The 27426-nt window shown below is 57.7% G+C and overlaps 1 protein-coding gene across 1 annotated transcript; it reads right to left on the bottom strand.

The window, feature by feature from the left end:
* Positions 1-142: 142 nt before the first annotated feature.
* SCNN1B (sodium channel epithelial 1 subunit beta) lies at positions 143-20551 on the bottom strand. The gene is made up of 14 exons (XM_044452541.1): positions 20424-20551; positions 16874-17192; positions 15931-16228; positions 15176-15366; positions 12677-12780; positions 12275-12438; positions 11702-11800; positions 5923-6009; positions 5489-5606; positions 4899-4974; positions 4521-4578; positions 3878-3939; positions 3037-3112; positions 143-2326 (listed from the first exon to the last, which is right to left on the bottom strand). The coding sequence occupies exons 1-14, from the start codon at positions 20539-20541 to the stop codon at positions 1925-1927; spliced, it is 2172 nt and encodes a 723-aa protein (XP_044308476.1). The 5' UTR covers positions 20542-20551; the 3' UTR covers positions 143-1924.
* Positions 20552-27426: the final 6875 nt, after the last annotated feature.

Here is a 27426-nt window from a genome sequence, read left to right as displayed (position 1 = left end):
TTATTACGTGATGCAGTCTTAAGAAATCCAGTCTTTCTGTAGCAAAAGTCTAAAATGGGTACTTATGTGCTGTATTTGTAGTTTGTAAAATGGCCGCTTGGTTGCGTGAAGGAAGAAGCAAAGAGCAAGAGGGAGTCAAAAGGAGTTTCAGGTACCCATGGAAGACCTTTTATTGTTGCCCAACACACTCTGGAATATTGCACAAGGAAACAGGTGACAGGTTGCTTCATTGGCCGCCGCCCCTCCTCCTCCTCCTCGTGGGTCGTGGGCTCACGTGCAGCCGCTTGCAAGGGAGCTGGTGCAGGCAGGCGCTGCCATCAAGCCGGAGGCGCACACCCTCTTATGAGGCGCTTGCTCCCGCTCCCAGGAACAGAGGCGGCTGGCCTGCTTTCGGAGCCAGAGGTGCCAGACAGCTGTGCTGCTGTTAGGTGGCCTCAGGGCAGGGCCCTTCCCTTCCTGCGCGCTGCCCACGCATGCCCGACCAGCCCAGGCGAAACCCACCGGTGAGACGTGAAGGAATTCCCTCCTGGATCTTTCCCCAGGCCCTTGATCATTTTGACAATTTCAAAAGGGCCACTGTGTTAAGCCTGCTGTGGTGAAAACGGCCATTATTGAGGTAGGTAAAGAGCAACAAATTTATTATCCATTTAAGTTTATGCTACAATAAATTTGTTCCTTTCGGAGGTGTCACAAGGCTCTTCTTTTGCTCATTCTAGTTGCCCCTTTGATCTGCATGATCCTTTCAGAGTTCTTCCCATTAGATCACGGCGAATAATAGAGTGGATCCGTTTCATTTTTACACTGGCCTGGGTTACTGTGCTGCTCAGCGGTCCTGTCACACAGCCTCTGGCCGACCAGAGCAAGCCTGGAAAGAGGAGGGCTACAGCTACTGTCAGCCAACTTCCTGGCCAATACGTGTGTACCAATACGACCCCCGCCCCCGCCAAAGCAAGCCCCTTAGCTTTGTTCCCCATTGGGTGATAGGCCCTTGTGTTGTTGCACTTCCCAAAGGGACAGATTTAAGTATGAAAATAGTGCATCAGATTTGCCTGTGCAAAGCAGGGGAGGTTTCTGCAGGCCAAACTAGTCCCGTGAAGGTCTTTGTCCGTGCTGGCAGGGAAAGCGGCAACATGATTCCCAAATCAAGCTGGCTTCATCCCAGGAAATGTGCTTTGAAATGGTGCAGCTGGCCCAGCTTCTTCACCGGCGCCCAGATGGGTTCTTGGCCTAGCACGCATCCACCACATTGCCGGTGCAATAATGCAGCCCTGAAGCAAGAGCCGGTTCCAAGAAGCAGGGACCGCTCGGGTTTCATCCCTTTTGTGGTTCGCCTCGTGGCCTTCGACACCGCTGGGAGGGTCTGAGAGGAGGTGTGGAGCGTGATGGCGGAACAGTTAACGAAATGAGCCCAGGCTGGCGGGGCGAGGCCTCGCAGCAAGCGAGGACCCAGTCGCCCGGGAGCTTGGCTGCTCTTACTTTGCTGCGCCAACAGGTTCTTCCTCCATGAAGGACTGGGGCCGTCGCAGCCAAAGGGTGCAGGCAGTCTCCTCCGAAGACGCTTGGAGACCACGTCCCCTGGTGGGGGAGGGGAGGTGGCCCGGCCCTCCCTCAAAAGGGCACGTCAAGCGCATGTATGTCCTAGCACATGCCAAGGGCCACAGTGTAAGTGAAATGCTTCAAGGCCTGGCCAGGCAAGCCTGGTGGCCAGGCTATTTTTCACACGCAAACCTGTGTCCAGCGACAGCTTGGGCAGGCCTCCATCCACCAGGGTCGGTCCGTCTGGGTTAGGTGAAGAAGCGTTGTTTCCGAGGCAATTGTTTGATGCTTGACCTTGAGCCAGCCAAGGACCTGGAAAGCTGGCCGGCACTGTCCAGTTGGGGATGAAATGGTGCAGAAAGCTGTGCCACTGTGGCTGCATCTTGCATTAAGTGGCGTTGAAGCCATCCACAGAAGCGTCTCCATCGCTGTCGAGGTCTGAGAGGTGCAGGTGCGCCAGCCGGAGGGAGTCGTACTTGGGCGGAGGGGTCCCGGGTTCTGACATCGCTTCCGCAATGACCAAATCCTCATGCGCAAGAGTGCCCTCGGCCTCTTCGCTTTGGAAGCCCAGGTTGGAGTGGGCCTCCATTTTCCCAGACACAGAGGGAATCGCATCAGGGCCTGCGCTCTGGGTGCGCCTCCGCTTCAGCCCCTTGGCCCATGCAATGAGCTTCAACACCGTGATCCACAAGAAGTCAATGAGAATCTCCCCAAACTCAATCAGGCACAGCACTGACCCTCCCATCCAGAAGCCGAACTGGCCACCCAGATTGGAGAGAAGTGACACAATCTGCAAGAGAGGGAGAAATCAGCTTGTGAGAAGACCTCCTGGAAGGGAAGCCCCACTTGCCATCTGGTCCCAGGGAGATCCCTACCCCAGCTCCGGTTCTGAGAAAGTTCTCCCAGACAGAAATGCTGCTTTCCTTCCTAACTGGCCTTGGTTTGTCTTGTCCCAGGTGGGAATACTACTGGATCGGGGCAACACCCACAGCAGTTTCCTGTGAGCAGGAACAGCTTTCGATTTTAAAGACATTCAAAGTGATACTGAAGTGGACACCGAAAAATTTCAGTGCAGACTTGAAATGGTGCGCATGCAAGGCTTTGCTTTCCGGCTCCCGCGAGCTTCAAGGACAAGTGCCGCTTGGAATTTCTCGCCATCTTGTCCAAATGTGAGGTGTGGCTGCATGCTCCCCCTGCCCAGTTTAGCTCAAAGTAACGCGGCCCCCCCAGCGACCTGGACCCCTCCCTGTAATGTGTGAGGCAAGGAGGAAGAGGGAATGCCCTGATCAGCCAAGTGCCTTCCCTTCGTCACCGAGAAGCCAGAGCCTGCCAAGCGCGCGGGCTCAGCAGAGCCTGGAGGACGGGGCCTCCCCCACCGCCCGTCACGTCAGCGCGTGCTCGCAAGTCAGCCCCCTGCCTTGGCTGCGCCACAGAGCAGAGCCATGGACGGGAGGGGCTGCGCAGGCCAGGGGACGGTCCGAGCCCGGCCACGCCACTCACAGTCGTGGCCGCCGCCTCCGAGATGGTTCGGTAGTTGTATTCCTGGAAATAAATGTTCAGCTTGATGATCCCGTTTCTGTGGGAGAAAATCATCGACATGGTTCCTACAGAGTCGCCCATGGAAGCGCGACTCCCTTCCACGGCTCCGACACCTTTCCCAGTTGCTCACTGCACGTGCTTGGAGGAGCGCAGGAGGAAGGCGTGGGCTGGAGCGTCACTTCCCATGTACACGGCACATTTGGGACTCGTGGCCGGGGGGGGGCTGGCCTCCTGCCAAGGTAGCCGCAGATTCATTGCAGCTACCCAGCCCTCGTGGTTCACCCCCAGAATTCATGGGGAGTGTGGCTGGGGCACAGCGGTGGGTCCGAGCCCAGCTTGATGCCCCCCTCCCTGAGGCATTTTCCACTGTGCGCAGAAGCCATTAGGTTGCACTGCCAGGAAGCTGGGCAGGCACGGCGCCCTGTGCAACACAGGCCCTGGGGAACGGCCGCTCTCAGCAGCGCACTTGGAGCAGGCTCGCTCTACCCCCTGTAGAGGGGTGCGGTGGCAGGAGGGGCAGCCAGCCTGCAGCGATCATGGCTGGCGCTCGAACGGCCAGCAAGGGCTCTTCTCGTTTATGCTTCATCTGTTTGGCTCAATGAATGTGACGGACATTGATATCGCCAGCACTGACACTGGACACTGATGGTCGCTGAAGCTGCCTCACTCCCAGAGCAATACGACCGTGGGGCCAGCTGCCTGGAGAGCTGGTGGGCTCTCCCACACTGGAGGCGCCTCCCCGCCACGTCCCACTCCCCGCCTCACCATGCCTCCATCGGGCAGCTGGTCCTTGCCTGCGTACCTGTCCAGAGTCACATTGGTTGAGGCATCCCTTTCATAGGATAAGATGTGGAAGATCCAGTCCTGGAAGCAGGAAACAAAGGATTCTCAGCACCAGCAGGTGCGAGGCCAAAGGCTGCTGGCGTGCCCGTGAGGGCCCGGCGTGGCCAGGCCAGCTGACCGAGACGCTGCTCCCCAGCCCTGGTGAGAGGAGGCGCCTACCCGCTCACTGCCTTCCTGTGGCCTGCTGGTGCTTCTGGGCACTGACCAATGCACTGGGCAGGGTCACTGGCCCTGACCCAGCGCCTGTCCCCCAAACCTGCACCCACTGAAGCACCCCAAGGACTTGCTTGGCCAGGAGACACGCCGATGGAGCTGCCCTTCGCCAGGCAACAGCTGTGGGGAACTTCCTCCTTGGTGCGGGTGGCGAGCTCCATGTCAGGTGCTTGGAAATATGCTGAGCGCGCCATCACGCCCGTTGGAAGCAGCATGTGCTGCTTGGGCAGCCACACGCGTCTTGGGGAGCTGCTCGTTAGGCTCTTGGAACACAGGCTTCCTCCAGGACTGCAGGGATGGAAACCAGCCCAGCGCAGGACGGCCCTGTCCCAGCGCTAAGCGGCGGCTGCCTGCGCGTTTCCACGAGGCACGGCGAAGGCCGGACCTACCTCAGATGCTTCGGATGGCCAGTCCGCCATGGAAATGGTCATCTTGTACTGGGTGTTGCTGGGGAAAACAGTGGAGAGCAGAGTCATGCGCAGGGACCTTTGGCCCGGCCCATGAGGGAGTGGGCGGCCAGCAGCCAGGTGGCCCAGTCAGGCATCACCCCAAGTGGCCTCGAGTGCCTGTTGGTGGGAGGCAGATGGTGTGAGGGGAGGCAGGCTGCTGGGCAGGTGGCACTGGCACGCGCCGTGGCTTCGGGGGTCCGCTGCAGCTTGCTTGAGCCCCTGAACCCAGCCAATTTCTCCCAACATGAGTGTTCAAGCTGCCCTGAAGGAGAGGCCTCCGAACCAGGGCGAGCCGTCCGCAATGCCCCTCGTACTTACTTGCAGGTCTCCTTACAGGACTGGATGCACACCTGTCGGTGGTCCAGACTCACACGCAGGGCGGAATAACAATACGCTGCAGGGCAGAAACGGAACAGCTCTGCATTGACCTGCCGTGGATCTGAGTGGCTCAAACGGTCAGGGATATGCCAGGAAGATGAGCTATCCCTGTCAACGGTCTGTGGCCACTCCCAAATCAAGCTGCCCCTTGCACTGGCTAGAGTGGGAACTAGGCTTCCCACAGACTTAACAATCTAAATTGACAATGATAAGCCTTGACATTTCACCTTTAAACCCCCACTGAAGGTCATTCTGCAAAGAGAATGAGCATTGCAGCCCCGGCAGCTGCATTTGCAAGCAGAGCGTCTGCTCCAAGCTCATTCAAAGTAACGTGTCTTTCCAGTGGTCCTTGGTTGCGTTGAAATGAGCTTTTATTAGGGGGCTGTTAAGTGACTGCAGAACTTTACACAGTGCCCCAAATGTGAAATTCTTCCCACCGCGGAGCCCTCCCCAAGCAGCCTGGGCGCCGTGGGCACAGACAGTCATGCGCGCTCGCTCGTGGGCAGGGCCTCTGCCACATCTGTGCTCACCCCAGTCCGGGTGGTCTTCGCTGTTGCAGTACTCGGCACCTCGGGGCAGAGGAAAGGAGTAGTGGGCGCACCTGCAGTGCTGGACCATCTGGGCTTGGAAGCAGGAGCGCAGGCAGGCCTGGGGGAGGAGAGCCTGGTCAACGGCAGAGGCAGTGGTCCTGCGAGGCGGCCAGCTCCGGTGCCTGGGAGGGCAGGCCCCCATCGCGGCACCCTGCCAGGGTGGCCTTGGTGCTCTCATTCTTTCGGCCATCCAAGAAGGGCATCCAGCCGAGCAGCCCTCACTGCAGTCTGGGCTACACAACCTGAGCGTCAGGCACAGGCCACCCCCAAGTAGGGTCTTGGCCGCACGGCACTTCCAGCCCCTGTGAAACGGCAGAGCGGAGGCCAGGGAGAGGCAGGCTGAGCAAAGGTGGTGACATGTCCCAGCTACTCACCTGGATGGAGTACAGCACCTTGTGCTGGCCAGTCCCGCTGGGGTCAGCCGTGCAACCGGCACAGGGCTCGGACAGCCTCGCTTCGCCCTGCAGGGAAGAGGCGCGTTTGCCAGTGGGTCATGCCAGGAACAGCGCCCTCCCCACGCTTTCCAAAGCCAGAGGGCGACTCAGCCTTCCATGAGGCTAGACATGCACCTCATGCAAGATGGTCTAGACTCATGAGGCTAGTCATGAGTGGAGCCAGCTGGAGCCAGGGGTCAGACTAGATGGCCCCAAAGGCCCCTTCTGAGCTGCTCAGTTTATATGTCTCTATGAGTTCTTCGGTGACCGGGTGCTGCTGAGGCCTTCAGGCAAATGGGCTGAGCCAAGTCTTGACAACTGGTGCTCAGGAACACGGAAATCAAAAGCGCCCCCTCCACCGACACACGCATGGTGGGAGGCACTCTTAGCCAGATCTCGCCATTAGACCTGGAACTGCTGAGTGGCCCAGCAAGCCCACGCAACTGGGAGGTGCTTAAGAAATGGGCCTAATCCAAATGGTTGTTTACCTAAAAGACAAGTGAGGAATAACTTGAGAACTATCGTGGACATCTTAGAGTATTATGAGATACATAGGGAAAAATCAATGGCACTATTATTCATGGATGCGCAGAAGGCCTTTGACAATGTTAACTGGCAATTTAGGAAGCAACAGCTGGCTCAAATGGAGTTTGGTGAAAGGTCTATTAATGCGATATCAAGCATCTCTCAAAGGCAGTCTGCTAGGATTATAATCAATGGAGAATTTACAAATATTATAGAGATACAAAAGGGTACAAGAGAAGGATGCCCGCTGTCACCTCTGTTGTTAATACTGATCTTAGAAGTGCTAAACAGAAATATCAGGGACGATATGGACATTAAAGGTACTAGAATCAGAGATGAAAACTATAAACTGCAAGCATTTGCAGATGATCTAGTTTTCATAACAGAGGAGTCCTTTATAACAGTGCCTAAACTCCTACAAAGGATTGAAGAATATGGCGAGGTTACTGGGATGAAAATAAATAGAGAAAAGACGAAACTGTTAGTAAAAAATTTCACACAGGACCAGAGAAAAACCCTGCAGGAACAAGTAGACTTGCAGATTGTTAAAGAGGTTAAATATTTGGGAATTTATCTTACAGCCAAGTGTACCACTCTGAAAGTAGACAATTATGATAAACTCTTGAAGGATATTAAGAGTGATTTGGAAAAATGGGCTAATTTGCAATTATCCTTGCTGGGAAGAATAGCCCTAGTTAAAATGAATATGCTACCAAAAGCTACCAAAGCTTTTGTTTTTATTCCAAATGATTCCCATAAAAATAGATAGAAATATTTTTGATGATTTAAATTTTCAAATTTCAAGATTTATATGGAGAAAGAAGAAACCAAGGATTAAACTAAAAATACTTCAGGAGGCTAAAGAGAATGGGGGCTTTGGTCTCCCTGAATGGATGCTGTACTGTCAAGCTTCTGTTTTATCGTGGCTAAAAGACTGGATAACTTTAAGAAATAAGAGAATCTTGTATCTTGAAAAGCATGGTTTGCAAATGGGCTGCTATGCTTATATGTGGTATGAAAAGGCTAAGCTACATGGCTCTTTTTCAAGTCACTATATTAGAAAATCATTAATGTCGGTGTGGGAAAAGTTAAAGACAAAATTGTATAATAAATTGCCAAGATGGCTTTCATCTGTGGAAGCTTTTGTATATCCAAATGCATTGAACTTTGCAGGGATCATAAGATATGATGACATTCTGGATAAGGATGGAGGATTGAAATTGAATCAAGAAACACAAGAACAGGGATCTAATATCTCTTGGTGGCATAAGGTGCAGATACAGTCAAGATACGCTAAAGACTATAAAACATAGGGCTTTTATAAGGATTTAACAGCATTTGATCAGGTGATGCTTAAATCAGATGGGAAAATGATTAAAAGACTATATAATTTCTTCCTCGATAGGAGAATGGACGATGAACAGGTTAAGGAAGCTATGATAACGTGGGCACAAAACTTTGGATATAATATTGAATTAGAAAAATGGCAAAAGCTGTGGGAGAGAAATATTAAGGAGAGACTTCCGGTATGGCTTTGGAGCAATACAGATGTGATTAATGAACCTCCGTTATCACGCTGGTAACTGCCCGGTGGTGGGCTGTGGGGGCTCAATCTAAGCCCTGTCGGGGCTAAGATAGATTGCTTGGCGAATCTCCCAGATGATGTGGAACGGCAATTCCACATTCACTGGGAGGAAATCAAGCTTTTCTCAGCCGGGTAGCACAGGAGGGAGGAAGCCCTCTACAAGCTCTCAACATATCTTTTTTTTAGTTTAGTTTTAGCTATTATAAGTGCATCGGATTTATTGGGAATTATTTTTGTTTCTTTCTTTCTTTCTTTTTTTTTTTTTGTAATGATACCTGTGGAATAAGCTGCATTCCTTGTTAATTGATATAAAGGAAAAAGAAAAAGCCCTTCGGATGGAGGAGGAAAGGAAGTTTCCCCCCCGCCACGAAGTTGAAAAGTGGTGAATTACATAAGAAGAGAGAGACAGAGCTCTTTGTAAGTAAGGAAAAGATTTACCTTCCTTAATCTCTCCAAGGGTGAAAAATCCCTTTAAATAAATATTTTACTGTGGAATTGAATGATAGAAGGATTCTTCTTGTATGCGTCTACGTTGGACTACTGCCAAGAACTAACAGCCATCTTTCTTTTTGTTCCTGGGACTTCTGGACACCTGCCAAACCTTGGTAATTACTGCTACTATGGAAGAAATACAGAAGACACTCTTGGCAATACAGACTTCTTTAACAACTGTGCAACTATCTCAGCAGGTGATAATAATAAAACAGAAGATTGTTTTAGAGTGACTTGATGGTTTTTTCATTGAACAAAAAAGTGGCTTTGATAAATTAGACACTTCCGTTAATCAGGCTTTGGGCAAGCAATTTGTGCCTGAACAGAATATGCAAAATATTCAGCAAGCAGAAGGAAAATCTGAAACTGGAAAGACAACAAGCGTAATGGGAAAATTAACACAACTAGTGAACTCAATAAGTAAATCTTCATGGGATCTGCGTGTTATGCTGGAGGAGAAGATAGCTTGGTTACAACTCAGGACACATGATTTATTGCTGACACCACAACAGCTTAATGTAATACAATCAGTGAATTTAATAAGCAAGCTTTCATGGGATCTGCGTGTTATGTTAGAGAAGGAGAAATTAGCTAATCACTTAAGAGGGGTTTTGTTTATGTGGCTGCAATTGAAGACTCCATTACAGATATTACAATGTTTTAATGAAGAAGGAGGAAAACAGAAAGGTCTGACAGGGGTAAAGAAAAAGAAAAAATAAATATGGCAGAGGTGCAAAGGGAAGATAAGGGAACTTTATTTCAAAAAGGGGTGATTCATATAGGTTGGTATGCTCACATGCATCGTAGGAAGGCTAAGCTATTATTGCTAGTGAAACATTCGTAACTTAGCTTAATGAAATTCTGTCTAAAAGATATTATTGTTAAATGGATATTTCTGACTGTATCTATAACTGAAAATAAGAGAACTTATTATTTTAAAAAGCAATGATTTAAATGGGTTGGCAAGTTTTTATGTGATATGGGAAGGTTAAGCTATTGCTGTTGGTGATATATGTTAAAGACTGTAAACAGCTGGGTTTTTATATGGCGTTAACCATATTTGATTAAATAGTGTTTAAGTAAGATGAAACATTAGCAATTTAGCTTAAAGAAAATTGTTTTAAAAGCTATTATAAGTATTAGTTACCACCAAGTAGAGTAGTTAAGATAATTGTAGAGATGTTAAATGGATATTTTTGATGTTACTTGTAATTGTGGTAGTGAGGAAGTTATTTATTATTAGAAAATTGAAAAGATCTTGAATTGTCCAGAAATGTTTAGATCGAACTTATCACTGAAGAAGAAGATATTGCAATCTTATTTAACTTGGAGATGCTTCCCTTTGACATTGGTCAAGAGAAACAGGATTTTGCAAGAAATGATGAGACTGATTTCACTGATGAAGAAGAGGAAGATAGTGACTTCTATCAAATCTGGAATTACTTTTTTTTTTTGGCTGGACAAATGGGACTTGGTTCTGATCTAAAGATGTTTTCAAGTTATTATAAATGGATTTTAGTATGATCATAGAATGTTAAAAGATATGTAGTAGGGGTTTGACCCAGTAAATCCGGTGTGTGTGATGATTGATGTTTGTAGTATTAGTTTTAAAATCTTAATAAAATTTCTTAAAAAAAGAAAGAAAGAAATATTAAGGTAACATTAGCAACTTCGTATAAAGAAAACCTGTATACAATGTTTTATAGATGGCATCTGTTGCCAAATAGATTAGCTATATGTCAAATGGATGTTGGAAATGTAAACATAAATTGGGTACTTTCTATCATATGTGGTGGATTTGTGATAATGCGAAAAAGTATTGGATTAAAATACATAAATGGCTTGAGGAAATGTTACAAAAATCTTTAGCTTTTAAACCTGAAGCCTTCTTATTAGGCATTATACCTGCTGATATCAGTAAACAAGAAATGTATCTGATTTTACATGTAATTACTGTGGCAAGGATTGCATTTGCTCAACACTGGAAAAGTGAAGAACCACCCACCGATGAACTGATCCTAAAAAAGATCCTGGACTGTGCAGAAATGGATAGATTAACTTTGTCATTGAAGGAGAAAGAAGATACTGATTTCTATCAAATTTGGGACTCTTTATTATTGGCTAGAGAAACAGGGCTTTGCATAGATTTAAATATGTTTCTAAGTTATCATAAATGGAAAAAATAATGTGGGGGCTGACCCAGCAGGCCTGGTGTTTTTGATGATTGATGTTGTTTTTAGTTTTTCTTTGTTTTTAGGATTATAATTTTGAATAAAACTTATTATAAAAAAAGAAAAAAAAAAGAAATGGGCCTAAATGGGGTCTAGTCTGGCAAACCCCATGTTTTTTCTGACGTCAGGATGAAACTTTCCCCCAGGTTTCCTTTCTACCTGAGCGAGAGAAATGGCAGCCAACTGCCTTGTGAGTGGTCAGCCAGCCGTGCCGCTTCCCCCACCTGGATTTTCAGCCAGTCTCAGTCTTCCTACTTTGACTGTAGGAAGGGAAGGTGGCATTCCTGATGAGGGAAACAGCTGTGGGTTCTTCTCCCAGAAAGTGGAGCAGCCGAGGTGGAGCAAAGCAACCCCGCTGCAGTTTATAGAAGAAGCGACCCACTCTGGGGCCACGTGCAGACTGTCCTGCAGTGGCGGATCAGTGCCACTGCGTGGTGGTGAGTCGCACCTGGCTCTGCCCTCATGGTCCCTGCAGCCCTCGGTCCCACCCTGGACCCACTGCCTGTCCACTTGGGGGTCCTTCCCCTGAGCTCCTCTCCAATGGGAATTCAGCCTCCAGGCCCACAGAAGGTGGGCACCCCAGCCTCGCACACTGCGATGCCCTCGGGCCCTTCTCTGTCGTCGGAGTGGGTGCGCTTTGCTCGGTGCCGGCTGCAGGGTGCCTCCTCTGCTCTGCACCCTTTCTGCCTGTCATGATCACAGCTCTGAGCAGCAGCCCCTTTGCCGGGACCCCGGGACTCCTCAGACCTCCCACTTTCCTGGCACCTCTCCACGTTACAGGAACTGTTGGCGTTAAGGACACGCAGACACACTGTACACACATCCTTTTTGGCTGCGCACCCTGAACTCCCTTACAAACGAGGGTGGCGGGACAGGGGCCTATTACCTGAGAGACAGGGTAGTCTTCGTACAGATTCTTGACAGGTACGTCTGACCCGTTCATGGTGCACTCACTGTAGGGCCTGCCCATCCGCTCAAGTTCATCCTCGAGAGCAAGACAGAGCGGGTGAGCGCGAGAGGGAAGCAGAGAGGGGCAATGGCCCTTTTGTGGCGGCTGCGATTCTCCTTCAGTTGCCATCCAAAGGAGGACACCCTGCTTTGCGGAGTGGCAACTCTGCGCTCAAAGGTTAAATGGTGCAGAATTCACCTTATCACATACCATCCTAGTATAAAAAACATCAGAAACACCCACCCACAACCCTGCAGCAACAACAGTCAGCGTGACAACAATGGCTCGGTCCCCACGCACACACCCTTCTTGGCAGGCTGGCACCAGGGTACCCCAGAGAGGACGCCCTCTATTCATTCCAGCTGGAGAGCCTGCCTCTGAGCCGGGAATGTCCAGTGAGCAGGCCATTGGGGTCCTCACAAGCCACGCCCCAGTCCCCCCCCCCCCCCCGCAGTCAGCTGAAGCTCACGGCCCCGGCTTTTCCATCCCCCGGATGGACCCCTCGCATACCACCAGGATGCCGATGGAAGTCTCGGTGCCGGACATCACGTAGATGCCCTGGTCATTCAGGAACGGGAAGCTCCTCTGCTTGTGCAGCATCAGCCGGGCCCCGGCGGTTGTGGTGAGGAACGGGATGTAGTCCTGCTGGCTGATGTCCAGGATGATCTTCAGTCCTGCGGGGCAGTCCTCCCTCAGCACGCACACCTGGCCGCCGAGCCTGCTGGGGCAGTGCCGAGGGGCTCCCCCGCTGTGGCCAGCCGGCTGGCTTGGGGCTGCAGCTGCCCCCTCCCCCAGCAGGGCAGCCGCCTCCCTCTGCCAAAGAGGCATGCTCTCGTGCAGAGCTGGGCTTTTCTCCAGCTCCTCCATCCCTTTGGCTGCCTCTTGGCTCCTCCAGGCTCCCGGGATACCCACCAAACTCTGCCCCAGGGTTGGAGGAGATGAGCAGCTCCTTGTCCATGCCCCAGTTGAAGACGTAGCAGTTGCCGTGGTCTGGATGGTAGAGGTGGGTGAAGTTTCTGAAAGGGCCGACAAGCGGGTTTGTGTCACACTACCCTACCCTGGCCGTGATCCCCATTCTGCAAACAAGCCACGGAGCTCCGCACAGACGGCTGGGCTCCCTGGGAGCCGTTCCATAGGAGAGCTGCTACCAGAGGTCGGCTGGCGGGGAGCAGCCTCTGGTGATGCTTCCAGAGAATCGCGGGGAGACGGAGTGGAGCCTGTCCTGACCATCCGGGGTGCATGGCAGAGCAGAACCCCGAGAGGCCCCTTTGCTTGCAGGGCGTCTGGGCTTGCAAGCAGAATACCAGCGGGCTGGCGCTGGAAGGCCTGTTGCAGCGCAAAGCGGATCAAGAGTGGGACCAAAACTGGCGCGGAGGAACGGCAGGTCCTGCCTGACCCTTGGCCAGGGGAGGCGCCCCCACGTGGCATGGCATCCTCAGCCGGAGCACTGCGGCAGCGGGGCGGGGAGGGGCCGGGCCAGCGGCAGGGGGAGGCCAGTGGGCCCGGGGCCTCCCCAAGGGAACAGGAGGAAGCCGTCAGCTTTCTCTGCACTGGCCAGGGCTGACCCTGGAGCGCCTCTCCACTTCTGAACGTGTACTCAGGCTAACTGGAACGGGTCCCGGGAAGTGCAGCGTCTCTGAACAAGCCCTGTGACAAATGCGGGGTGTTTGCTGTGGGGAAGAGGGGGCCAGCGTGGCTCCTGAGGGCAGGAGTGGTCTCAGGGCACAAGCCAATGCGGCTGATCTGGCCAGGCCTAGGGAGGGAAGCCTCTTCCTGCTGAACACGGTTCGAGAAGGGAAAGCAGGGCTCACTCACTGCCAGCCTGAATGGGGATGTCTGTCTGTCTTGCTGGTGTCTTTCTGTCAGGGCCCGGCCCCATGCAAAGTGGGGGCTGATTCTGCAGCAGGCCCCCATCCCCCCGGCAGAAGCTCAGGGCTGCGCAGGCACCCAAGGGCACTCAAGGGCTGACTCCAGCGCTCCTGCAAGGAACAGCTGCCTGGCTACAGAGCTGCAGCCACTGCCAAGGGGAGGGGCTGGCCGGCTGGCCAGCCCACCCAGGGGAGGAGGAGTGGCCCCGTTCCCGCTCATGGGGGGCAGCAGCCAGCCAGCCAGCCAGCCAGCGCTCACCCGGGCTCCTGGAGTCTGGCTTGCAGCCTGAAGCACGAGGTCTCTGCCTGGCCGGGAGCTGCCCCCGCTCACGTTCGCAGCCTGGCACCTCCTGCCAGATCGTTCACCGCAGGGGGAGCGTCCACGGCAAGACAGGCCTTTCAGGGCTGCGTGGAGAGCCCTGGAGCGAGTCGGGCCATTTGTGGACAGGACTCCTTGGGCTCAAGCCCGAGTGGCAGCACTTCAGGCTGCGGCAGTTCAGGGTTTTAGGCCGGACCAGATCGGATGCATACATGTTCCGGGGTTCCTCCCGGGCAGTCCAGTCCCACCACTCTGAAGAAGAATCCTGGGTGTGTGGCGTGCCGCCTCCCTGTGTGATGATGGAGACCTGGACCGTCTCCCCAAGGAGGCTGCTGCCTCATGAGGAGGCTGCGCACTTTGACCAGGCCCCAGCCTGCCCCACACAAGGCGTATTCCTGCTGAGGGTGGCCGGCGCAACCATGGCCCCCTGCCGTGTGGGGAGGGAGGCGGCCGGCGGTCCCTACCCTGTGCCCTGGGAGCTCGCCAGCACTTCTTCCCAGCAAGCCGTGGGCTGCAGCCTTTGTCCGGGCTTGTCAGGCAGGCTCCTCGGGCCCGGTGTTTTGGTCCATTTGGACGAGTCGAGTCTTTCCGACTGCAGCCTGCATCCCCAACCCTAGGACTGGGCTCTGCTGAAAGGTCCCCAAGTCAAATCAAGCAATCTGAGCGCTTGGAAAGCGCTTGCGGGGTGGGGGGCAGGCAGGCGGGCAGGCGCAGAGTCCCCCCAGGAGCGAACTGCCGCTGGTCATTAGTCTCCACGCCAGCGCAGCTTCCGCGGGGAGCACAGCCGGAGCCGAGCACAGCGCTCTGCCCCAGCACCCCCGCTCGGGGGGCAGAGTCCGGCATGGGGGGCACTGCTCAAGAAACGGAGGAGCCGGCTACAAAGAATGAGAAGCCCCCCAGCAGCTCCTGGGCTCAGCACCACTGAGCGCAGAGCCTGGAGACAGATTCCCCGGCACACAGGGGCGCCTGGATCCATCCGGCACTTTCACCGACTGCCATGCCGGTGCCTCGGGGCAGGCTGCACCCTTCGGCAAAGCACCCACGGCCCCACGCAGACTTGGACTGGCTGCAGGGCAGAGAACCAGAATCCACACAGACACGGAGGCAAAACGGCAGGCCTGCCCTCCCCTCATCCCCGGCCATTGACGAGTGGGCCATGATTTGGGGAGCTGCAGCAGAACCGCTGGACCCGCCCGTTCCGCGGACGGCGCTCTGGGCACGCACCTGTGGCTGCACGGCTCGGCCCCGTACAGGCAGGCCAGGACCATGTCCTCCGCCCGGTAGCCCATCGCGACCCTCTCGCTCACGGGCAGCCGAGACAAGATGCTGGTGGACTGCAGGGCGTACCACTCGCTCACCGCCTGGGCGGCGCTGGTGAAGTTCCGGTAGGTGCAGCGGGAGCCATTGTCGGAGCACTGAGGGTGCCGCCCGAGGGAAGCGGAGGAGACAGAGGCCACTCGGTCACAGAGCACGGCAGAGCGGCGCTGGAAGGGGCTGCCGTGCCCGCCTGCCCGCCCCGCAGTCCGTGCAGGGGTCCAGGTAGGACGTCCCTGATGCCGAGCAGCCCAGCTGCCCCGGGGTGCCCCCCATGCCGCTCAGCTGGGCTCACTGGGCTCTGTGAGGCTCAGGGGAGAGCAGCCGCCCTTCCCACCAGCTTCCCACTGGGGCACCTACTGGGCCACGGGAGGCCTGGGAACTGAGTGGACCCTCCCAGGCTAACCCAGGAAGGGCACTGAGGGGGCACCAGGACCCAGGTGCCACCCCGCTCGCTCTTCCCACAGCACGGCTTTTCCCCCCACCTGGGGTAAGGCAGTGCAACCTGCCGGCACTGCCCCCATCCCCCCACCTTCCTGCAGAACCCACAGGAGACTGCAGAGCCCACAGGGGCATGGGGCAGCTCCACGGGGCAGGGGAAGAGCCTGGGGGCTGCCTGGGCAAGGCGCAGGCCGCCCCCCCCCCCCCCCCCCCCCGCAGCTCACCAGCTTCAGCGCCAGCTTGTACCTCCCTCCTTCTGGAGCTGCGAAAGAGGCGAAGCGGGGGGCCCCCCCGGGGCTGGCAGAGCCGTTCCCGAGAATGTCCAGGACGGCCGGAGGGCCCTCCTGGCCCTGGTCGATCACCACCAAGGGGAGCTGGTTCCACAGCTGCAGGTTGAGCCCCTTGCTGGCATTGGCTGGGGGGGGCGCTCCCCCGCTCTCGGGGCCGGGCTGCAGGATCCGCTGCAGGGCTGCCTCGATGAGGTCGTCCAAGTCCTTCAGGAAGGGCCTCACCTTCGAATACCTAGAAGGCAATGAGGGGCTTTCTGGGCGGTGGCCAGGAGCTCTGAGGCTTGCGGAAGCGCCTGGCTGCCCTGCCGGGATGTACGGAGGCTCTGGGCCAGCCCCGCAGGGGATCCTCAGCACACGCCTTGGCAGGGAGGGAAACCAACCGAGACCTTCCAGCAGGGCTCCCCCAGCCAACATGCTCTCCCTCTGCAGAGGAGCACCTGGCCCTCCCAGCGAAGCCACCCTCCCGCCCAGGGCGGGCAGCCCCTTGGCACCTGAAGGGCCCCTGCAGGCTAAGGAGTGCTGCGGCGGGGGCAGGAGACCCCTGCCCGGCCAGCTGTTGGGATCCGGGAGGGAGCAGGGGCATGCGCCCTCCCCTGACCCCCTCTCCCCAGTCCTGCAGTTCATGCCACAGAAATGCGGCCAGTTGTCCCTGCAGAGCAGTCAAGGGGGCCCCCCGCTACAGCCAACCCTTTTGCTGCTCCGGGCCTCCTGCTGCTCAGGGCAGGGGCAGATTCTGCAGGGTGTTGGTGGGACTGCAGCCCGGGGAGCCACGGAGCAGTGCAGTGGCACCTGGACACCCCGGCCGAGGTGGCCCGACAGGCCTGGCAGCCACCCGGGGCTCGGGGCAGCGACTCGGGCTGCCCAGCTTTGCACTCACCGGAAGGGGCTTGCATTGCAGATGGTCACGGCGGGGAAGGTCATGGTCTTGAAGCCGATGGCCAGGGAGGCTGTGACGTTGTAAGCCAGGTACGTGTTGATCAGGATGCCCCACTGCCAGAAGACCAGGGAGGCGAAGAGCAGCGTCAGGAAGAACCAGACGACCTTCTTCTTGGGGCCCTCCCGGATGATGCGCTTGGGCCCGTGGGTGTTGGTGTTGTCGCAGTACCAGACCAGCAGCTCCCGGTAGGTGTAGCCGGGGCCCTTCTGGAGGCGATGCAGAGCCCGCACCAAGTACTTCTTCAGGCTCATTGGGGAGTCTAGGGGGGAAAGGGGAACCCATCAGCGTCACGACTTCGCTCCGTTTCTCTGGGGATGGCTCGGGAGTAGCACCGGTCGCTCCCTCACTGCCAAAACTTGTGAGCTTCATTCTGGCACTGCGGCGGCTCTTTGACGTGTGTGCTTGGACTCTCCAGCCCGTGCAGAGGCTAACGTGGGGCAAAGGGCAAGAGATGGCAGGCAGCTGTGAGGGAGGCCCAGTGGACGTGGCTGGGAGGGCACGATCGGCAGACGCTTCCTCGTGGCCGGTCTCCTTGAACTGGCCTGGCCCTGGCTGGATCGTGCTCACTTTTCCATTGATGCCGTGGGAGTGGTCCGGTTTCCAGTGCCAAAGTAACTTAAACTATCTCGGGATGGTTCATTTTCTCTGACGACCTGGAGAGGACACTGAGATGCCTCTTTGCTTTAGGGTGGAACTCGGTCCCCAGGCCAAGCCCACATCAGCCCAACGCGCAGGCCCGCTGTGCAGACGGGCGCCCAGGCGCCATGTGGCGTAGCTGCCCGGGTGTCTGGCACACGAGGCAATTCTGTGCAGGGCCACCTTTTGAGCCACTTCCTGTAACTCTCAAATTCTGGAGGTTGCGCCTGGGAAGGATGCACGAACTTTTCACAAGCTTGATGGAAATGCCTGGCTCACAACCCCAAATGCAAGCGCAGTTTTGGTAGAAACTTGTACATTCTCAGGCTTCTTATTGTGTTGGTAAAATGCATCCTTTTGAAATTTAAACCACACACTTTCCAACATGGACAGCTTTTAAGGCTTTAATAAATGGATGTGCATGTTTGGGTGCCCTTTACCTGTTTGAAAATGCATGCATTTCTTTCCAGTCAACCCTGATTGATTTGAGAGAATTGGGTGAAACGAGTATCGAGGGCAGGAAAAGGGAGAGGCACGCCAAGCGCAAACGCGGCTCACTCAACCGCCTGCTGCCGCGCGAGGCCGTGGCTTGCTGAGGCGAAGCAAAGGTCTCCCCCTTCACTCCGGGGCAGGAGAAAGGGCGGCCCCTCTTCAACTCCCCTTTTCCTGGAGACCAAAGGAAGGCTCCACGGAGGTGGGAGCTGTCTAGCAGGGAGAGGGCCCAGGGCATTTTGCAATAGTTCAGTCTTTCAGATACCATCGGCACATTTCGTCCTGCCAGTGGAGGGCTGTGGCATAGCCTGCACTGGCCCTCAAGCCCTAAAAGGTACACCTTGTCCTGCAGGGTGAGAACATGCGATTCTGGATCTTTCCATCCTGAGGCAGAATTGCAAAACAAGGAACGTGAGACAGCCTTCTGCTTAGAGCATGGTGCCAAGGCTTTGAGGCAGGGGCGCTCAGCTCTGGGCTGGGGGCCATCCAGGCCCAGGGGTCCCAGCCCCTTCCCCCCTGCCGGCGTCCCCGCCAAGGTCCCTCGCCTCCCAAGGCTCCGTGGCTGGCCCAGGGAGCTCGAAGTGGAGGGGGCGGCTTCCTGGGAAGGCACCACCTGGGGCCACGTGCCTCTGCCTCCCCCACATGGGGCTGGAAGGAGCAGGAAGAGGAGCTCAGAGTGACGGGATGGGCCTCCAAGGCAGCCAGGAGAGGCGATGCGGTGAGCCGCCACCTCACCGGGCCGCAGGAGGGTTCCGAGCGGCCACAGCAGGGCAGTGCACCGTGCCCCCGCAGCACAGCCAGCCGGTCAGCGCTGGCGTCGGGGGCCAACTCGTAGCGGCAGCACCTCCTGGCATTTAGCTCTCCTCTCCTGTGAGGAACCAAGAAGCCCCGTTTTATCCAACAAGCCTTGAGCCAGGTGGGGCGGGGAGCCTGTGGCTGGCCCAAAGCCACCCTGTGATCTCCCGGCTCCCCAGCCCTGGACCACCATGCCCCCTTGGCTCGTGGGCACACGCGCCACTCTGGTTCTGCAATACCTGGCTCATGTGTGGGGCACCCAAGCCCCTTCCCAGCCAGGCCCTCTGGGCATATTTCCCCCCAGCAAGACCCCTTGTTCCCCAAACTATTTGCATGACTTTTTTTTCCCGGCGCTTGCACTTTCCAGATGCTGCCCAGGCATGCGTCTTCAACCCCGGGGCAGCACCAGTGTGAACAGGAGGAGTGAGTTTAATGCTTGCCACCTCCTGTGTCGCTCCCCTCGTTCTCCTTTTGCTCTCCCATCTTTTCTCATGCTGCTTTAATGGGATTAGAAAAGGGCAAGAAGGCACCGAGGGCAGGGGAGCTTCCAGTGCCCCAGGGAAGGGCCTGGCGGGGCCCTGCATCCACCTGGCGCTGCTCCCAAGAATGAGGAAGAGGCTTCCTGTTGGCTCCGCAAAGGGAGCATCCGCAAGCTGGGGCTGCAGCAGAGCCACACGTGGTCTGGCCCGGCCTCTGCAGACGCACTGCGATGCGTCTCCCAAGCAGAAGGGATGCTCCTCAAAAGTAAGAGGGTAAGTTGTTCAGAAAGAGTTGAAGGGGAAACTGAACACTTTTTCCCTCTTTGATATCTGCTGTTCGAATTTTACAGCAGCTGAACTTCCTGTGCCAGCCCTTGCCCTCACATCAGAAACTACCCGGTTCATTCCTCCAGTCAGCCTCCAGCCTGAGGGCTTTACCTGTAGTGGTCCTTCATCTGTATTCCCCTAAGAAGGCCCTGCAGACTCTGAGCTGGAGAGCCCACCCCGGCCCCGCAGGGCTCACTCCCCTGTGGACCAGCCAGTGCCCCGCCACCTGCCATCCACGGCGCGTGGCATGGCAGCGGCTCCCGCTCCCTGAGAAGAGCTGCCCCGAGGAGCGGAGTTAACGCAGGCCAGCTGCTGCGCCCTCCTGCTGCTCCGGGCCTGCCCCTCATTTCCCATTGCGGGAGAAGGCTGCAGCTCAGCAGGAAACAGAGTGCTTCCGGGGGGGGGGGGGGAGCAGCTGGGGAGAAGTTTGCCCTCTCCTGCTCAGGCTCTCGGCTGGCCTCTGCACCTCCGGCTGGAGTGCAGGGGTGCAAACACCAGCCAGGAAATGGGCCAGAGGTAGCCATGCTGGTGTTCGCCCCCTCTAACCTGGTGGAGCCTGGGTTAACTGGCTGCAGCCCCTCCTCCCTTTTCGCCTGAAGATTTTGACCATGCGGGCCTCCCACCTGTGGCTTCAAAGACCTCAACTGATGTGGAGCTCTCAGAACCTTGCGTGATTTGAGGGAATCTGCCACCTGGCCAAAACATCGGCTGCCTTTGGCCTGGCAGTCGCTCTGCTCAGGTCCAGCCTCGCTTTGCCTTACCTGCAGCGCTCCCAGATTCTCCTGCAAGGGTGTGTGGATCCATTGCTGTCTGGAGCTTCAGCCCTTGCCGCTTCGACTCAAAGGGTGCTGCAGGAGGGAAGAGGGAGCAGCCACCCATCCACCGAGGGAACGCGGGACGCCCTGGAAGCAGAGCAAGCAGTGGCTCAGCCACGGAGTCTCTCTGGCGCTGAACTGCTCCAGCCTCTGTGGCAGGGAGGGTGCGCGTGGGCACTGGGGTCAGTGCCAGGGGGGCAGCCGATTACTGGTGCCTTTATTTTCCCATGCAGTAAAGGGGAGGGTGGATGATGCACCCACAGAAACCTTCAAGGTACCTCCTCAGGGCCACACAAGCCTCTGCAAACTGCAGGGCATGGCTAGGCTGCTGGGGGCTGCCCGGGGGTCTGGAGGAGGGGCAGCTCGAACACGTGACCCTCAGGATGGGCAGCGCTCCCCAGCAGGGGGTGGGCTCGCCGCCCTCGAGGGACCTGGGTGGAGGCAGCAGCCCTGCCGGGGAAGTGCATTGGACAGGGGCCAGGCGGGGGCGGCTCTCGCTGGGCTGGTTGCTTGCCATGGGCTTGCTTGACTCTCTAGAGCAGCCCAGTGAAGTCAGGCATGTTCGCACGGAGGAGACTATTTGGGGTGGGAAGTGGTGGGAGGACATAGGCAAGCTCCCAGAGGAGAGGACGATCCAGGCCTCTTGCCCTGCCCCCCTTCACAAATTTAAGTGAATGAGGGAAGATGACGACGGGATAAAAACCTTCCTGCAAGCCTCCTGAGCATTCAAGGGAAAACTGGAGGGTCAGGAGACCGTTGCTGGGTAGGGGGCTTCCTTGAGAGGAAAGCCTTCGAGAGCCATTTCCACCCATGTGCATCCTGCGCCCACCTGCTTTGACACACTAAGGCATCTCAGGAGCTCCCCAAAATCCTGCATCTCCGCGGACGACGTCCTGCAGGGACCCCTTCACAGGTCGAGGCCTGCAAGGTCTCCTAGCAAGCAGGTCACATCTGCCATCAAAAAGGCCCAGTTTCCACTGCAGAGAATCTTGTTTGTGGACTGGCCTTGATCGGGCGCTTAAGCAACGAGGTGGAGGGGAAGCGCTTTTATGAGCACAGCAAATGTGCACACTTAAAACAGGCTGAAACTGGACTCCGGGGCTGGATTGTCTTGGCTCGCGAGGTGCGCACTTCCCCTTCTTCATTGCACAAGCAGGCCAAACAGTGCTGAGCTGGATCTCCACACTGGGAAGAGCAAACAGTGCGAACCCCTCGAGACCGCTCCCTCGCCTTCTTGAACTTTGGCTCTTGCTCTGGTTTAAATACGGATCCTGCAAAGGAACGGCGGAGGCAGGTGGGGGGGCATCTGGGGCAAGGGGCTGCCGCACACGCATTCTGTCGTGCAGGTGGTCCCAGGGGGCATTTCCATCCCATCTTTCCTCCAAGCGTATTGATAGTTGCCTTGTGTTCTTAGCTTAGCCAGTCTCTGCTGACTACAGTCTCCTTCAAGTTTTGGATTCAGGATCTTGTTGGAAATGGAAACCTTCCTCTGAAGAATGCAGGATGCGGTTTGGCTCTCTACTCCCTGTGCTCCCTCGATCAGATCACGCTGTGTGCTCCTGCCACGCTCGGCCAAGCAGCCGGTCCCCGGACTCCTGCCCCGTGCATCTGCCCCATGGCATCTCCGCAGGGCCGGCGGAGGCTCCTTTCTGCGTGCTATGGAACAGACCTTCCCCAGCAGCCACACCGTGCTGGCATGCATGCGACAGGCAGAGGCGCAACGGGCAGCGCCGGCGCAGAGCCCCTCAGGCAGCTGGGCGGCGGGGGGGGGGGCGTCCAGCACAGCACGTGGGGTGCACAGGGGCCAGGGCACACCCTGACGGGGCGAGCCGTGACCTGCGGCGCTCTGGTGGCTCCCCTGCGACTAGCCCTGGGAAAGGGGCGCTCGGGCACTGCCAGCAGCCCATCTTCCCCTGCAACCGAACTCACTCCTCCTTTCATAAAGCGAGGGCTTTCGGCTGGTGAGGGCAAGTGCCAGCACTCGGCTACGCTCGGAAAAGGAGAAGGGCCTCTTCGGGCACCCCAAGTGCCCCCGGGGGAGCTGTGCGTTCTCCCCTCCTTGACCCCAGGCGGATTTCACGCTGCTCTGCGGGTGCCCCCTCCCAAGCCAAGGGGCGCCAGCGCTGCGACCGCTCCTCCAGCGGAGCCGCGCTCAGTCCGGCTGCCCCTTTCCCCGCGTCCCCGCGGGCGCTCCGGAGAGGCCTCCCCGGCGGGAGGTCGCGGCACGCCGTCGCGCAGCCTTCCCAGGTGGGGCCGTGCCGGCTCCGCGCCTCGACCACGCCGCCTGCCGCGGCGCCGTCTCTTTCCGCGCTGCCCACCCGCGGCCGGGCCGGCGGCACCGAGGGCAGCTGACGGCGGCTTGCCCGGGCAGGGGGCCCGGCGGGGCGGGGCGGGACGCGGCGCGGGCTCGCTCGGAGCCTCCGTGCGGCTGCGAGGCGAACCGGCGGCCGCCAGGCGTGGGGAGCGGCAAGCGCGGAGCCGCCCGAGGACGCGGGGGCGAGGGCGGCAGGTGGCCGGTCTGTCGGACGGGGCGAGCGCGGGCCGAGCCGCGGCGCCGGGTCCTGCCTGCACGGCGTTCCGGACGGAGCCTTCCGGGGTCCCGCGAAGCGGCTGTTCGGCGCCCGGCAGCCACTCCGCCGAGCCCTCGTCGCCGGGGACCGGGCGCCTCGCGTCCCCGCGCCGCGGCCCGCCCGCGATCCCCGGCTCACCTGCCTGGCTGGCCGGCCGGCCGGCCCCGCAGCCGCTGCTCGCTCCTTCGGGCGTCTTCCCCGGCGGGGCGGGCAGACTGATGCCGCGCAGAGCCCGCAGAGCCCCCGCCCACCACGTCGCCGCCTCCCGCCGGCCGTGCCCGGGCTCGCCCCGCTGCCCGGCTCCTTCGCGGGGCGGCCCGAGAGGCGGCGGGGCGCGGGAAGCGCTCCCTGGCGGCCGCCACGCTCGCGCCCGCCCTGCGCAAGGGGCGACCCCGCGGGGGGCCGCGGGGCGCTCTGAACAAGCTCGGGGCCCCACCGCGGTGATGCGCCCGCTGCCGCCTCTGAATGGGGCGCCGCATCCCAGGCTAGGCCACCAAGGCCCCGGCTCGCCCCCCTTCCGCAGCCCGGGCCGTCCCCTGGGGGGGAGCCGTGCCCCCCCACTCCATCGTGGTGCCCCCCTTCACGCCCCGAACCCCTGCAGGACATGGTTCCGCCTTCCCCGGGCCCCGCTGGTGCAGACACGCGGCTGTGGGGGTCAGGGCGACGAGGCCGTGCCGGTTCCCCTCGCTGCGCCCGGGACTCTCATCTCCCCCGCAGCCAGGCAGGGGCGAAGCACCTTCCCAGGACTCCTGGCACCGGGGGGGGGGGGGGGGGGGGCTGGCCGTCCACTGGCTGCTGCGGTTCTGCTGCTGTTTGATGGGGATGTTTGACCTTCTCTGGGCATTACTGCTGCATATTTTGAACCGAAAAGATGTTATTTCAAGCTATTTAACATAAGCTTGGTACAGTGTGCCTGGCGAAGGTGGCGGCCTGCATCAGGGTGGGAAATGGAAAAGAAACAAGCTGCTGGGTCCCAGTGGCATCCATGGCAGAGCACGTCATGTTCTCAGGCGCAACCTCACTGATCTCCGAACAGAAATACTTCACGTGCCGTTAGTGTTGGCCTTGGGACCGGAGCAATGGAGGGCAGCCAATGCAGCCCGGGACTGTAGGAAAGGAACACGGCAAGATCCAGAAAATCGCAGGCCCATTGGCTTCAGATAAAGCTAATGGATTAAGATTAGCTTCTGGGTAAATTGGTGGAAATGGTTATTACAGCTTGAACTGTGAAGGCTGTAAGAGGACAAGGTGTCTGGCAAGGCACGCCCTCCCTCACCAACCGCCTGGTGCTCTCTGGGAGGGCTCCTCACCAAAGATTCCTGAGCGGCATTGGAGGAGAGGCCGCCTTGGGAACGACAGCAGATTCCAAGGTGACATCAACTTAGAGGTGGGCAGTGAAGTGGCCAAGTTTGTTGATGGCACCAAATCATTCAAGATTGCTACACCGAAACAGAATTATGAAGAGGTCCAGCAATACGTCTCCGAGCAGGACAAATGGGCATGAAAGTGGCACACCAGCCCCTGCAGACAGATGCAGAGCGAGGTGGCTTGGGCCTCCAGACCCGCATTTCCCAGGACACGGAGCTGCTTGGACGAAGGGAGGCACCCAGAGAAGCAGCCGGGCAGTGCCCCCCCAGCCCTCCCCTCACGCCAGCCCTGGACCAACCCCGGGGCTCCCGTGCGGCACCCCGTCGTTCCGCACGTGCTGCGAAGCGCAAGGCCGCCTTGAAGCCCATGTGTGTTTCTTGCTGAAGCGCAATCCTGAGCAGAGGAGAAAAGGGCAGCCACTGGCGTGGCCTCCGGCCATGCCTGGGGTGAAGGCACCTGTGGGGCACCTCGGAGGTGGTCCCCACCCTGAAGTGACCCTGTGGCCCTTGCCCTCCCTTCGGTGCCACTTGCCTGGCTGGGCTGGATTGCCACCGAGGTCATGAGGCTGAGTGGGAAACCCAACGCTGGCTGCAAGCCAGGTCTGCCTCAGAGGTGGGGCCAGGCAGGCCCGGCTGCTGCTGCTCCCTCAGCTCTCACAGGGCGGCTGGTGTGAGAAGGTTCCCAGCAATCTTGCACTTCAGGCACGAATGAGGCCAGGGCCACATTGCTTCGGCTATGACATCATGCTGGGCGTCACAGGAACTGTGGCGGAGAGGGAGCAGCCCGTGGGTGTGACGCTCCCTGCCCGAATGCTTGTTCTGCCACCCACATTCCCAGCACTGCTGACCTGTTCCAGCCACGCTGTCCCTGGGCATCCCTGTGGCATGCAACTTCCTCCTCTTCTTGGAGGTTTGGCTCCTCCCTAGCTAAGATCTCCTGATGTCTCCAGTCGGGCGAGTTTCCACATGGAGGAAATGGCTGGCTCCTCAGCCAGAAGGGTAGGTGACCTGTGAGCCGTATTCTGACCCAGTCCTGGGTCCAGCGAACTCAGCACTGTTGACTCCAAGTGGCAGCAGTGGCGGCTCTCTGGACTGGAGGCAGGAGGTTTTCGGCTATCCCAGAAATGTTGCTGGGCAGCTGAGGCTGGGGCTGTCGGCGGACAGAGCCGGACTCTGTCCTTCGCCCGCCCTCCAGGCAAAAGGCCCTGTTGATTCTGGGTCCCCAGCTCCAGCGCCTGTTCGCAGGCCAGCGTTCGGCCTGCGTGTGCCCTGCTTCCGTCCATAGCTTCGAGGGGCTTGCCTGCAGTTTGGCTCCTCACCGTGATTAGGCGCATTTTCCTGAGTGCGGCTTTTAGGCTTTTACGTGGGAGTGTCCGGAAAGGAACCAGATCAAAGCACAGCCATTGGGCTCTCCTGGATTGCCTGCCCCGAAGAATCCCGGGGCCTGCAGGCTGGTGGGTGGCACTGCGGCCGTCTGAGCTCTCTGGACAAAGGGACTGGTGGCTGACCCGGCCCAGGGCCCACGGCGGCACATGCCCGGGATGTGGTTTCCTTGCTCTGACGGCAGCAGGGGCGTCTGAAGGCGGGGGATTTTGTGCTGATTCCCTTGCTGTGGGCAGCTCATTTCCTGCCCACAGCAGTTCCCCTCGAAAGGCATGCTGGAGGCCCCGGGGAGTGTTGCAGCTAGTGGGGCTGCTCCTTCTGCCGGGGTCCTGGGCAGCTGCAGCGCAGGGCCACGCACCGGGGGCTCTCTCCCTTGCAGCCAGAGCAGCTGTGGGGCATGTCTGCGCCGAGGGCAGCAGCTTGCATTTCCACCGTGCTGCCCAGGGGAGCTTTCCCGGAGGGCTGCTGTGAGTTGCAGTCTGGCTCAGAGGTGGAGTGGGGGCAAGAGAGGGGTCGGCTTCACCCCAGAGGCATGCTGTGTCAAACTGGAGAGACGCACCGAGGATGGCGTTGCTCACATCCACCCGAACGCGCCAGAACCGGCCAACAGCGCTCTGCTCACGTCGAGCAGCTTTCTCTTGTGGAGGTGATGTGCCCGGCCAGCCAAGCCACATCGAACAGGGGTGGCATTTCCGCTTGGCACAGGGATCTGTGGATGCCGAGAGAGTGGGAAGCACTGGCTCTCTGGAAGACGCAGTGCCAAGCCCACTCTAAAGGAGCCCGATCTGGACCCAGAAGAAAGAAGCAGCTCCAGGTTGTTCGTTAACATCCCATTTCTGGTCCAGGAGCTTAAGAGAGTGGCTGCTGCTCAGTTCCAGGATTCCTTGGATGAACCTGATTTTCTAGATCCATTTCACACCTCCTTAGAAGAAAAACTCCCAGGCCCTCCTGTATCTGCAGGATACCTGTTGGTTCGTTACGCCTTCCTTGGGAATGTTGGTACAGTGGTACCTTGGCTCGCAAACACCTTGGTTCATGGCCAAATCCAGTCGCAAACAAACATTTCATGAACATGTTGACACGGATCGTGAAGTCCGCATTGGGTCGCAACCAAGATTGCGGCCATCTCTCCTCCACCCGCAAGTGGGGAGATGGCCACGATCACTCGCAGTTGCGTTCGTGCAGGGAAGACGTGCCTGATCACGGGTGCGCTCCTGCAGGGAAGACAGGTGCACTCTCGGCCGTCTCTCACCCCTCCTCCGAGTGCGGAGATGGCTGCGATTGTGCTGGGGGTGCGGGGGAGGAGATGGCCGAGATCGCGCCCGTCTCTCTCTCCCCCAGTGTGCCCATGATCACGCCCGTCTCTCCCCCCGCCCCCCAAGCACGCCAGGATGATGGGCGTGTCCAGGGATGACAGGCGTGGACTCAATCATGCTGGGGCGGGGGGTACGGAGACGGCCGCGCCTGTGTTTGGAGTGTGTGTGTGTGGGGGGGGAGATGGCCGCAATCTTTGTTGTTCATTGTCACTTTGCTTCACATTTTTCTGATTAAAAAAAAATAGTTACAGAACAGATTACCCTTATTTCCATTGAACCTTATGGGGAAGTTTGACCTGGCTCATGACCAATT

The sequence above is a fragment of the Varanus komodoensis genome, unplaced genomic scaffold (assembly GCF_004798865.1).
Source record: "Varanus komodoensis strain SLA01 unplaced genomic scaffold, ASM479886v1 scaffold73, whole genome shotgun sequence".
NCBI lineage: Eukaryota > Metazoa > Chordata > Lepidosauria > Squamata > Varanidae > Varanus > Varanus komodoensis.
This window is presented reverse-complemented; position numbering and strand designations above follow the sequence as displayed.